This window comes from Camarhynchus parvulus, chromosome 6 (assembly GCF_901933205.1).
Source record: "Camarhynchus parvulus chromosome 6, STF_HiC, whole genome shotgun sequence".
Taxonomy (NCBI): Eukaryota; Metazoa; Chordata; class Aves; order Passeriformes; family Thraupidae; genus Camarhynchus; species Camarhynchus parvulus.
Genome location: NC_044576.1, coordinates 2711897 through 2724245, shown reverse-complemented (window position 1 = coordinate 2724245; position 12349 = coordinate 2711897). Strand labels below are relative to the sequence as shown.

The following is a 12349-nucleotide window of genomic DNA, read 5'->3' as shown; positions in this document are numbered from 1 at the left end:
GCAGCTGACACGTGCTGAGCAGGAATCCACCTTTCAGCATCAGGCACCTGACTGTGAAGAAGGGTCTGCTGTCTGTCTGCTGTGAAGGATCTGACTGTCCTCCTGTGGGAGGAATCCCAGCCTGGAGCAGGACACGGATTTGTCTCTCGGAGAGAGATGCAGTGACATGGCGTGACTGTAACCCCCATGCCTCTGTGCCACTGTGTGGGGAGGAGGGAGGGAACTGGGGACAAGGTGAAGACCAAGAAGGAGAGAACAGTGTGGAGAAGGTGCATTTTTTGAGTTTGGCTAACTTCTCATTCCCCTGCTCTGATTTTTTAAATAATAAATTTAATTAAAATTAATTTTCCCAGGCCTGTTCTGCCCATGATGGGTGAGAGATCTCTGGCTGCCTTTCTTGAGACCCGCAAGCCTTTCCTGCTGTGTTCTGTTGCCTGCCCAGGGGCAGGAGCAGAGGCTCAGAGCGCTTTTGCTGGCCCCGGGCACCTGGCCTGGCCCAGCCCAAGAATCCCTGCCAGCATTCCCTGCACCATGACCCGGCCCCACGGCGGCTCCGGCTCCACGGGCAGGCGGCTCCAGGAGTTCAGAGTGGGCAAAATGGGAGCGAGGGACAGGAGGCAGCTGGTGCCAGGGGCTGAAATGGCTTTGCTGGAGCTGGCAGGGACAGGAGGAAGGAGGAAGTGGCGCCAAGTAAAGGGGAGAGAAAGAGGGACAAGGCTGGAGCGGTGGAAGGTGGTGGGGATGGCCATGGGGCAGGTGGGCATTTTGCTTTCCAGCTCTCTGGAAGGAAACCAAGAGCTGTCAAATCCATTTAGGAAAAGAGGGAGAAATAGCAGGTGGTGGAAATTGCCGACAATTGGGATTCATTTGATCTGCCTGAACTGCAAAGCTGACAGACCCCGAGCACCAGCAGCGTTGTGATGTGTCTTGCCCTGCCCCTCCCCTGGCTGCAGCTGCCTGTTGAGACGGCTCCTTGTCTCTAAAGGAGCTGCACCGAGGGACAGTGAGGTGCTGCTGCAATAAAATTGAGAGAATAAAATAAACAGAAGAAAATGCTGCACCACCGGGTCTCCCTCCACCTGGTAACATTAAAAGAGCTGCCCTGAGGCACCGTCAGGGCGGCTGCACTGGTTAAAAAGTGTCACAGGAAAGACTGCGATATGTGAAGGGAATAAAATTCAGAGAATAGTATAAAATATACTAAAAATACTGCACCAGTAGTGGCCACTGCCAAAGTGTCACAAAAAATAGCTGTACGATGGGACTGTGAGTTCAGGCAGGACCGGGTAGTGCTTCCTCTGTCAGTGAGCAGCTCTCTGACTAAAAAAGGCTCTGGGAGTGCAGCCAAAGGGAGCAAATGAAAGGAACAGGAGCGCTCACATTATCACCAGGTTCCTCAAGGGTTGGTGTCATCGCCAGAATTTTGGATTCTTTGATCATGGGGCAATTTCTATGGCACCTTGCCTGCTGCAACCAGATGGGCTCCATCTCTCTGTTAAGGGCAGCAGGTTTTTAGCTCATGAACTGGCAGAACTTGTTGAGAGTGCTTTAAACTAGGATTGAAGGGCAAAGGGGATGCAGCTGGGCTGTCTGGAAGCAGGCCCAAGGGTGGTAAGCCTGAGACAGGAGTGAAATCAGCAGTCCAGCAGAGGTGCATGGATACCAGTGCGTGCAGCATGGGTAACAAACAAGAAGAGCTGGAGGCCATGGTCCAGCAGCAGAGCTATGATGTAATTGCCATCACAGAAACGAGGTGGGATGACTCACATGGCTGGAGCGCTGCACTGGATGGCTACAAGCTCTTCAGGAGAGACAGGAAAGGGAGAAGAGGTGGAGGGGTGGCCCTTTATATTAGGGAGGCTTTTGATGCCGTGGGTATTGAAACTAATGAGGATGAAGCTGAATGGGTAAGAATTAAGGGGAAGGCCAACAAGGCTGACACCCTACTGGGAGTCTGTTATCATCCACCCAACCAGGAAGAAGAGGTGGAGAACTCATTCTATAAGCAGCTAGAGAATGTTTCAGGATCATCAGCATTGTTCTTGTGGGTGCCTTCAACCTGACAGATATCAGCTGGGAATTTAATATTGCTGAAAAAAGGCAGTCCGGGAAATTTTTACAGCGTGTGGAGAACAACTTTTTGTCACAGCTAGTGGGTGAGGCCACCAGGAGAGGGACTATGTTAGATCTGTTGTTTGCAGATAGAGAGGGGCTGGTGGGAGATGTGCTGGTTGGAGGCCGCTCAGAGCACAGTGATCATGATTACAGAATTCTCGACATTTGGTGAAATCAGGAGGAACATCAACAAGACTTTTACACTGGGTTTCCTGAGGGCAGATTTGGCCTATTGAGGAGACTTATTCAGAGAGTTCCTTGGGAAGCAGCCCTTGAAATCAAAGGAGTTCAAGAAAGGTGGGCATACTTCAAAACACAGATCTTGAGGGCACAGGAACAGACTGTCCCTGTGTGCAAAAAATGACTCAATGAGGAAAACGTCCAGCCTGGATGGGCAATGAGGTTTTGAAGGCTCTTAGGAATAAAAGGAGGATGTATCATCTTTGGAAGGAGGGTCAGGTTTCTCAGGAAGTATTTAAGGGGGCTGCTAGGGTATGTGGGGAAAAAAATGTAGGGAGGGCAAAGCTCAGCTTGAACTTAATTTGGTAATTTTGTAAGGGATAATAAAAAACATTTTTACAAATATACTAATGGTAAAAGGAAGGGTAAGACCAGCCTGTGCTCTTTATTAGATGCAGGAAGGAACTCAGTAACTGCAGAGGAGGAGAAGGCAGAGGTGCTCAACGCCTTCTTTGCCTCAGCCTTCAGTGGGAACACAGCTTGTCCTCAGGACAAGTGTCCTCCTGGGCTGGTGGATGGTGTCAGGGAGCAGAATGGGCCCCCTGTTATCCAGGAGGAGGCAGTCAGAGAACTGCTGAGCTGCTTGGATGTTCATAAATCTGTGGGCCCAGAGGGGATGCACCCCAGGGGGATGAGGGAGCTGGCAGGTGAGCTTGGGAAGCTGCTCTCCATCATTTCCCAACCGCCCTGGCTCACTGGAGAGGTTCCAGATGGCTGGAAGCTGGCCAGTGTGACACCCATCCACAACAAGGGTGGAAAGGAGGATCCCGGTAATTATAGGCCAGTTGGCCTCACTGTTGCGGTTCGTTTTTTTCCCTTAAGTTACTGCTAAATGGTTCATTCATTCCGTTATCCCCCCATGTTTTCCCCAAGTTGGTTTTTCCCTAAGTTGAACCCTCCCTTAAAAGTGTCCCTCAAACTATTCCCCTCCCTTTGTTCTAGTCCCTTCCCTGCCTGTCAAGGCAACCCTGCCCCTCCTTGCCTGCCTGTCAAGGCAGCTCTGCCCCTTTTTCCTGAATGTTCCCTGCCACTCACCCCTGGGCCAATCCCTGACTGAAACCCACTTGGAACTCCCCTAATCCACGATGCCCCATTGGCCCGCGTGGCCTTTCCCTCTCCTCTCCCTATCCAGATTGCTCCCACAGTGTTGATGTGATCCCCTCACTCCTCCCCTGGGCATTCCCTGGTTTTCAGCTGTTTGTATCCACTCCTGACTTGTATCTGAACAAAACCCCTTGCAAACGAGGGCGAGGGGCTCCTTTTGTCCTGCTCCCTCCACCTGGAATAAACTTTCCCTGTGGAACCTCAAGACAAAGAGCCTCCTCCTTCCTCCTTGGCCTGGTCCCTGCCCATGGCTGTAGCAGCGTGCACTGTGGAGCTGGCAGCTCTTCAGGTTCAGCTGTGGGCAAACCCCAGCCCCAACTCTTCACCACTCTTGTTGTGGCTACCGGAGTGCACAGAGCTAGCCTGGGTTCCAGTAGGCTTCAGCAGGCAGAGACCACGATCCAACCAGGAAAAATCCCTGTTTTAACTGCAACAAGTTTCATCAAATACACCTTGTTTCCTTAAAAACAATAATACCACACTTCTCTTCAACTAGAGAAGTGCTTCAGGAGAACCAGCATAGCCTAACTGATTCAGAGCATCACAGGCATTAAAAAGCAGCATTTCAGGTGCCACATGCAACCTCTGCTGGTTCCTGATCCTAAGAAAAGCCCTGAATGCAACGTTCTCAACTCCCCCACTGTGTCTGTTCCCTCAAACAAAAGGAAAATATGAGCCTGACACTCCAGCTACACACTTGCAATCCATTTTGGTGTTGTGTTCCAGCCCTTGTAAGAATCTTGGAGCAGGGGAAAAAGAATTAAACAGGTTTTTTTGCTACTGACCAAATTAATGATCTCTATTTTAATCCACTGCCATTAGCAACCATCCATATCCAGGGGAAGGTGTCTGCTCATTATTTCACCTGGACCAGACAAAGCCTGTGTCCTTACAGAGACAGCAACACCCCAGCCCTGAGCATTCCCTACTCTGAGGGCAGCAAATCCTCTGCCCTAAACACTCCACAATATGGTAAAAAACAAAAAAATTCAAGTGGTTCTAGCAGAGATAGAAAGTTCAGTTGAACACGGGAGTGCTCCTGAAGGGAGCAACAGTCAGGGACAGACAGCACTCTGGATTTTCAGAGGCAGTCAGACCGCACGGCTAGAGGTGCAAGAGAAAACTTCAGCTGCTACAGAAAAGGCCACTGTGGGCACTTTGCCAACTATACACAAGTTTTACTCACCCTGTTTTCATTGTTCTCAGGATTCAGCCACTTTGGGAAAAAATCAGCAGCTTCTATCAAGAGAAACTCTCCATCGTTGTCATCAATCCTGGCCAAGGACAAATTGGAAATTTAGCAGGAAAAGCCCTGCAGAGCACAACAGCACACTTCTGAATACATGTCTGCTGGGATTTTTTTAATACTCATAGAACCACAGAAAGGCTTAGGTTAGAAGAGACCTTAAAGATCAACACCTGGTTCCAACACCCTTGCCACAGCCAGGCACACCTTCCACTACCCCAGGCTGCTCCACGCCCCATCCAACCTGCCCTTGGACATTTCCAACCTGTACGGGATGGGGAAACACCCCCAAGGATGGGCAATGGTAAGACAGGACCTTCAGAGCACAGGCACTGCCCCTCGGCAGCCCTCCCACAAAAGCAGCTCAGCAGCACCCGCCTCACCTGGCTGCCAGCCCCGGGAACTCCCTAGTGATCTCCCGGAGCAGGTACACAATGAACCACTCATCCTCCACGTTATCCCCGAACACCGTGGTGCCGCCCAGGTGCGCCGGGATCTCGCCTGCACGGGGCAGAGAGAGGAGAGGCGGCTCAGCAACGCCATGCCCAGGAACAGATTGTCCACACAGGCCGCGGAGTCTCCCCCACTGCGGATATCCCAGACCCTGCTGACAGAATCTTGTGTCCTGTGCTCGGGGATGGCCCTGCTGCAGCAGGGAGGTGGCACCAGATGCCTCACTGGGTTAACCCGTGCTGTGACACCGAGAGTCTGGGAAGCCGCCGGGTCCCCCTCACACGCTCCCGGTTCGAGCCCGCCGGGTCCCCCTCACACACTCCTGGTGTCTGGCCGCCGGGTCCCCCTCACACGCCGTCGGTTCCCGGCCGCCGGGTTCCCCTCACACACTCCTGGTTTTTGGCCGCCGGGTTCCCCTCACACACTCCTGCTTTCTGGCCGCCGGGTGCCCCTCACACGCCCGCCCCCGGGTACCCCTCACACGCCCTCGCTTCCCGGCCGCCGGGTCCCACTCAAACGATTCCCGTTCCCTTTCACACGCTTCTGGCTCCCGGCCACCGGGTCCTCCTCACACTGCCCAGCTCCCGCTCACACGCTGCCGGTTCCCTGCCGCCGGATTACCCTTTAAAAGATCCCGGTTCCCGGCCGCCAGGTGTCCCTCACACTCTCCCGGTTCCCCCTCAGATGCTCCTCGAGTCCGGCCGCCGGGTTCCCCTCACACCCCCTCGGCCCCCCCTCACAAGCTCCCGGTTTCCGGCCGCCGGGTCCCCTTAGCACGCTCCCGGGTTCCCCCTCACACGGTCCTCGATTCCGGCCGCCGGGTCCCCCTCACGCCCCCCCCTTTCCCCTCACACACACCCGGGTTCCCCGGCCGCCGGGTTCCCCCTCACACGCTCCTCGATTCCGGCCGCCGAGTCCTCCTCACACCCTCCCGGGTTCCCCCTCACACTCTCCCGGTTCCCGGCCGCCGGGTCCCCCTCCCAGTCCCCCCGCTCCAGGCGCTCTCCCGCCGTGCCTCCCGGCCCGCTCCCGGCTCACCGCGGCGCGGCACGTAGCGCAGGCGGAACGGCTGCCGCTGCCACACGTAGGCGGCCAGGAGCGGGGCGAAGCGCACCAGGGCCAGCTCAGCGCAGCGCCGCAGCAGCGCCTCGCCGCCCGGGCCCGCCGCCGCCGCCGCCAACAGGCGGTAGCGCACCGCGTCCTCGGGCAGCGCCGGCCGCCGCAGCGCCTCCATCGCGCCGGGGCCCAAAGCGCTCCGCCCCCGGGGAGGAGCGGCGCGATGGCGGCGACGGCGCTGCGCTCTCTGCTCGGAGCCGCTGCGTGTCCACGGGCAGGGACCCAAGCGGCTGGGCCGGCTGTGTTAGAATTTAGTGCCAACCTTTAAAAAAGCATTTCAACACATTTTTGAGGCATTCTAAAACACAGTACGTGAGGCTTCAGTAATCAGGGGCAGTCAAAGACCTTCCGGCAAATGCCGGGGGTTCGCCCCGCCGCAGCGCTGGGGAGCCACGGGGCGGGAGTGAGGTCGCCCGAGGGCAACCGGAGCCGCCGGGCAAAGCCGAGCCCCGGGAGCGGGGAAAGCCGCGGCGGCAGCGAGGGGCAGCCCCGCGTGAGCTACGCCGTTCCGACACCCACAGTGCTTTCCATTGGGCTCAGCCGAGCGAAAGAGACTCGGGTTCATATCCCCCAATCCGGGCTCCGCGAGACGGCAGAACGGTGAAGGAACCGATCCCAGAGAAGGCACCGGGGAGCGCGGAAAGAGGGGACCGCGGCGGGACTGGGGAGCAAAACGACGGCACCACGATTGACTGCGTTCCCGCCAGCGGGAGGGAAATTCAGCCGGAAACTGTCAGGCAGCCCAAAAGCTCGAGACTGCAGCGGCAGCGGCGGCTCCACGTGCGTCTGCCTGGGACCGGAGGGGCGGTGGCGGCGGCGCGTCCGTCTCATTCCGGAGCGGCGGCCGCACCCGGAGCCCGGCGAGGCGATGGCGGAGCCCGGAGGCGGCCCCAGCCCAGGTGGGACCCGCGGTCGGTGCTGCTCCAGCTCGGGGCTCGCTGCGGGCGGAGGGGCCGCGGTGAGGGCCGGGGGGTTCCGGCGAGTTCCTGGTGCCGGCTTCGCCCGTGTCCCCCCTGCGCTGGGATCGCCGAGGCAGCGGCTGCCCGCACTCTCCTCCTTGCCCGGAGGGCCGGGATGGAGCCGGTGCCGCGGCAGCGATGGCTCATCCCGGCTGCTCTCGGCAGGACGGAGGCGACTGCTCCGTGCCCGGGACCGTTCCCGCCCGTGCGGCACCGGGCTCGGGGCCGCTGCCCGGGCGGGAGGTGTCCGTGCCCGGCTCGGGGCTGGCACGGCATGAACGTGAACGTGCCTCAGAGCCCAAAGCGCTGCAGGCGCCGAGTGCGGGCACAAAGCGCCGCATCGTGCCTGCTCCGGGGCCGAGGCTTCTCGGCGCTGCTCTCTGTGCCAGGAGCCGCTCCGTGGGCACAGGCAGGGACCCACAGCGGCCGTGCCGGCGCTCGGTGTGCCCGGGCTCCGAGGCGCCGGGGCAGGCAATGCGGGGCACAATGGTGAGCAGCCCGGGGCTGCTGCTGCTTCTTGCCCCTGGGCAGGCGGACTCCGAGCCGCAGCTGCCCCGGGCCAGCAGCAGCCGGCAGCTCGCAGGCGCTGGCAGCGCCTGGCCCGGCACGGAGCTGGGCTGCAGCGGCTGCGCAGCCACAGGGGCCGGGGCTGCGGCCAGCGGAGAGCTCCCGGAGGCTGCGCTTGTCTCCGCAGCTGCTGCCGCACCTCTGGGCAGCGGGGACAGCGCAGCCACAGCTGGCACCGCCCTCCCGAGCCCCCGCAGGGCCGGCACCAGCAGTGACCTCCCATCGTGTCCCTTTCAGGGTGCCATCAGCGCGGCTGTAAAGCTGTTCCCGAGGCCGAGCTCCCGAAGGATCTGCCAGCAGCACAACTGATGTCTCGAGAGCAAGGCGCTGTTTGTTCCGGGCAGGCAGATGTGAATGAGCCCCAGCATCTCCAGCAGGCACCAGCAGCCGCTGTTCCACACTTGCCTGGGGCCCAAGAAGTCTCTGGGCATCAGCAGGGGGATGCCACTTGTGAGCGTGCAGTGAGTGCAGATGTGGAGAATGGATTCTGCACCAGTGATGGGAGTGTGAGGGAGCCCCTGGTTCCCCAGGGCACAGCAGCAACCAACAATGAACACAGAAGGAACCTCAAAAGAATCCAAGGTGAGTGCAGGGCCACCCCTGTGGTCTCTAGGAAGGGACAGTGTCCCCTCTGAAGGCCAGGGCTGGCAGGTGTGTGGCTGTTTCCCGATGTCTGCAAGAGGCCTGGTGCTCTGCTGGGCCCCATCAGTGGCTGGAAGCAAGAGCCCCAGCTGCCCCCAAGGCTGTGCAGTTCTCCTGCTGCAGCCTGTCCCCACAGCTGTGTCCCTGGCTGTGCCCACAGCTGTGTCCCTGCCTGTGGCCAGGCTCTTGGCTCTCTGGCTGCCAGCTGAGTGAGGCCCACCCTGGCTCAGGGCTCCCTGCTCTGCTCCCTGGCCATGGGCTGAGCAGATTGCAGGGCCGGCTCTGCTTCTGGCAGCCAGCAGCTCTTTCCTGCTCCAGGTGAACGGTTCAGGTGCCGTCTTGTGGGCACGGTGGTGCTGATTCTGCTGCTCCTGGTGCTGGTGCTGGCTTTGGGGGCGGCCTTGGCTGTGCAGTCAGGTAAGGGAGGGGCAGCAGCCTGGGCCCAGCCCCTCGGGGCAGAGCGGGCTCCCTGCTCCCTGCACAGGGCAATCCTCAGACCTTCTCCTCTTCCCCCTGCAGCAGCACCACAGGTTCCAGTTACACCTGCGACACCGCTGTTGGTTCTGGGCTGTCCCCCTGGCTGGGTTGGGTACAATGGGGTCTGCTACTACTTCTCAAGGGATAACAGCACCTGGGAGCAGGGCCAGGAATGGTGCTCTGAGCTCGGGGCCTCCCTGGCCATTGCCAAGGATGAGGAGGCCATGGTGAGTGAGGGGCTGCGGGCGGTGTGGGGTGGCCGAGGGCAGCCTGGGGGTGCTCCTGGGCCGGGCTCGGTGCTCGTAGGGCCGGGGCTGCAGCCCTGGGCCGGGGCCTTGCAGGGAAGGAGCCCCGGCGTGCGGGGGGAGCCCCGGGCACGTGTCCCCCCGAGGGGCCGGGGCAGCTCCCACTCCTCTCTCCTGGGCAGGATTTGCTCTTCCGCCTCCGCGGGAACCGCGATTTCTGGCTCGGGCTGCGCAGACGGGGCGAGCGCCTGCACTGGGGGGACGGCAGCAGCTACAGCTCCCGGTGAGTGCCGGGGAGCCGGGCAGGGCCTGGGGGCACAGGGGCACAAGGGCTTCCCCTGGCAGCCAGCGCTGCCTCTGCTCCTCCCTGCAGGTTTGATGTCCTTGGCAATTCCCAGTGTGTGTACCTGGCTGACAGGAGATTGAGGAGTGACAACTGCTCCAGTGAGCGGCCGTATGTCTGCAGCAAGGCCCAAGCTCCCCTGTAACAGGGGCTGCACAAAGCACCTTCTCCACGCTGGGCAGTGCCAGCTTCACCTCTGAGCCCGGCACGGGGCTGTCCTTCCTCAGCTGCACCCTGTGCCTTGCACTTCCTCTCAGGCTCACCTCAGGGCCTCTTCATCCCCAGTGCCAGCGCTGGGCTGGGGCTGCAAAGGAAAAGTCTCTGCAATCCATCCTGCCCCCGATGCTGCCTGCAGTGAGTGCATTGCCCTCATGACACAACAAGCTCGACTGGGAAATCCTAATGTGCCTGGCCTCTTGGAAATCATCACAAACTGGCCTGAATGTGGCAATTGTGAACTGTCCTTGGAAGAGGAGGAAGAACAGCTGACACGTGCTGAGGAGGAATCCCATTTTCGGCATCAGGCACCTGACTGTGAAGAAGGGTCTGTCTGTCTGTCAGCTGCTCGTTTTCTCTCTCTATCTCAGCTTCGGAGAAGGACGGTCAGAGCTGCTGCTTGGGGAAGGGAATTCGCTGCCACGGCCACAACCCAGCCCAGAGCTGCTTCTCCTGCTGTGGGGCTGTGGGGTGAGTCTGTGCTTGTGAGAGCAGCCCCTGCACGGGCACCTCACTGTCACCCTCAGTGCCGGAGGGCCCTGTCCCCCCTGCTCGGGTGCCCGGGTCCCTGAGCTCGCCTCTCCCTGCCCGGCTCAGACCCGGCTGCCGCTGCCGCCAGCGCCCCTGCCGGCCGCGCCCGGAACTGCAGCGAGGGGAGAGGCGGGGCTGGGGCTGGGCCTGCTCGGGGCAGCGCTGCACCGAAAAATTAAGCTGTTGTTAGTATTACTCATAAAGGAGTGTTTATCCTGTTTTCGTATCTTTGCTTGAGAACCCTTTAATTTCAAAATTATATTAATTTAGAGGGAAGGGGTTTACATTTTCCAATGCCAGGGAGGCTCCTGCCTTCCTTAGCAGACACCTGTCTTTCAAACCAAAACACTCCCATCGCTCTGTGCCACTGTGTGGGGAGGAGGGAAGGAGGGAATCGAGGATAAAGTGAAGCCCAGGAAGGAGAAAGCACTGTGGAGAACGTGCATTTTCAGGATTTGGTGTACTTCTCATTCCCTTGCTCTCATTTGTTTGATAGTGAATTCTATTAATTTCCCCAGTTCTGTTATATCCATGATGGGTAAGAAATCTCTGGCTGCCTTTCTTGAGACCCGCGAGCCTTTCCTGCTGTGTTCTGGTGCCTGCCCAGGGGCAGAAGCAGAGGCTCAGAGCACTTTTGCTGGCCCCGGGCAGCTGGCCTGGCCGAGCCCAGCCCAAGAATCCCTGGCAGCATTCCCTGCACCATGACCCGGCCCCACGGCGGCTCCGGCTCCACGGGCAGGCGGCTCCAGGAGTTCAGAGTGGGCAAAATGGGAGCGAGGGACAGGAGGCAGCTGGAGCCGGGGGTGAAATGGCTTTGCTGGAGCTGGCAGGGACAGGAGGAGGGAGAAAGTGGCGCCAAGTAAAGGGGAGAGAAAGAGGGACAAGGCTGGAGCGGTGGAAGGCGGTGGGGATGGCCATGGGGCAGGTGGGCATTTTGCTTAACAGCTCTGTGGGAGGAAAGGAAGAGCTGTCAAATCCATTTAGGAAAAGAGGGAAGAAATAGCAGGTGGTGGAAATCGCTGACAATTGGGATTCATTTGATCTGCCTGAACTGCAAAGCTGACAGACCCCGAGCACCAGCAGCGTTGTGATGTGTCTTGCCCTGCCCCTGCCCTGGCTGCAGCCGCCTGGGCCCATTGGGACCCCCAGGAGCAGCTTCCCGGGGGCTGAGATTCTTCAGCAGCTTCACCAGTGTGGGGCTTTTTTCTTAGCGCAGTTTTTCTGGGACAGAAAATAATCCCCTGTCGGCCGCCCCTCCTCAGGCCCGCCGCGGTTGTCACCTCCTGGCGGCGATCGCATCTTCGGGCCGGCCCGACAGATGCTCAGGGCCGATCTCATCCCCCAGCGGCCGGCCCGCCAGATATTCACAGGCGACTTTCTCCCCTCGCTCTCCGCTTCCCAGACATTCCATGCGATCTCCTCTCCTGGCGGCCGGCCAGGGAGCTCCTGGCCGCTTTCCCCGCACGCTGAATGGGCCAAAGCGGCGCCTCCCTTTGCCCCGCTGTGCATTAAATGCGGCGACAGCAGCAGCCCGCGCTGTGTCTGCCCGGGAGCGGAGCGGCGCGGCACCGGCGGCAGCGGAGCTCGGAGGCGGCTCCAGCCCAGGTGGGACTGCGGTCGGTGCTGCCCCAGCTCGGGGCTCGCTGCGGGCGGAGGGGCCGCGGTGAGGGCCGGGGGGTTCTGGCGAGTACCTGGTGCCGGCTTCCCCCGTGTGCCCCCGGCGCTGGGATCGCCGAGGGAGCGGCTGCCGCGGCCACAGAATCACAGAATCTCTGGGTTGGGTTGCAAGAGACCTCCAAGATCATCGAGTCCAACCCAGCCCCAACACCTCAACTCAACCCTGGCACCCAGTGCCACATCCAGTCTGTTTTTAAACACATTCAGGGATGTTGACTCCACCACCTCCCTGGGCAGAACATCCTTGTTATTTATCACTCTTTATGTAAAAAAACTTCTTCCTAATATCCAACCTACATTTCCCTTGATGCACCTTGAGACTGTGTGCTCTGGTTCTGTCAGTGCTGCCTGGAGAAAGAGCCCAACCCCACCTGAGCACAGGCACCTTTCAGGAGCTGTAGAGAGTGATGAGGACTCT

At 59.5% G+C, this 12349-nt stretch overlaps 2 protein-coding genes across 2 annotated transcripts in view; one reads left to right on the top strand and one right to left on the bottom strand.

Annotated features, from left to right (window-relative positions):
- The window catches only part of LOC115905116 (protein ecdysoneless homolog), a 30121-nt gene extending 23729 nt beyond the window's left edge, over positions 1-6392 (bottom strand). The window contains exons 1-3 of the mRNA XM_030951215.1: positions 6197-6392; positions 5089-5206; positions 4646-4733 (exon numbers count right to left, since the gene is read on the bottom strand). Coding sequence (XP_030807075.1) covers positions 4646-4733; positions 5089-5206; positions 6197-6392 — 402 coding nt within the window. The remainder of the gene's footprint in view (positions 1-4645; positions 4734-5088; positions 5207-6196) is intronic.
- Positions 6393-6468: 76 nt separating this feature from the next.
- Positions 6469-10466, top strand: LOC115905285 (killer cell lectin-like receptor subfamily F member 1). Its single transcript, XM_030951486.1, has 5 exons — positions 6469-7173; positions 8038-8382; positions 8761-9146; positions 9347-9447; positions 9538-10466. Exons 1-5 carry the CDS (start codon positions 7143-7145, stop codon positions 9650-9652), a joined length of 978 nt encoding a protein of 325 aa, XP_030807346.1. The 5' UTR covers positions 6469-7142; the 3' UTR covers positions 9653-10466.
- Positions 10467-12349: the final 1883 nt, after the last annotated feature.

Coding starts and splice junctions, on each gene's coding strand:
- LOC115905285 (XM_030951486.1), top strand. CDS start 7,143: ATGGCGGAGCCCGGAGGCGGCCCCAGCCCAG. Junction 9,147..9,346: donor CCAAGGATGAGGAGGCCATG/GTGAGTGAGGGG, acceptor TCTCCTGGGCAG/GATTTGCTCTTCCGCCTCCG. Junction 9,448..9,537: donor GGCAGCAGCTACAGCTCCCG/GTGAGTGCCGGG, acceptor TCCTCCCTGCAG/GTTTGATGTCCTTGGCAATT.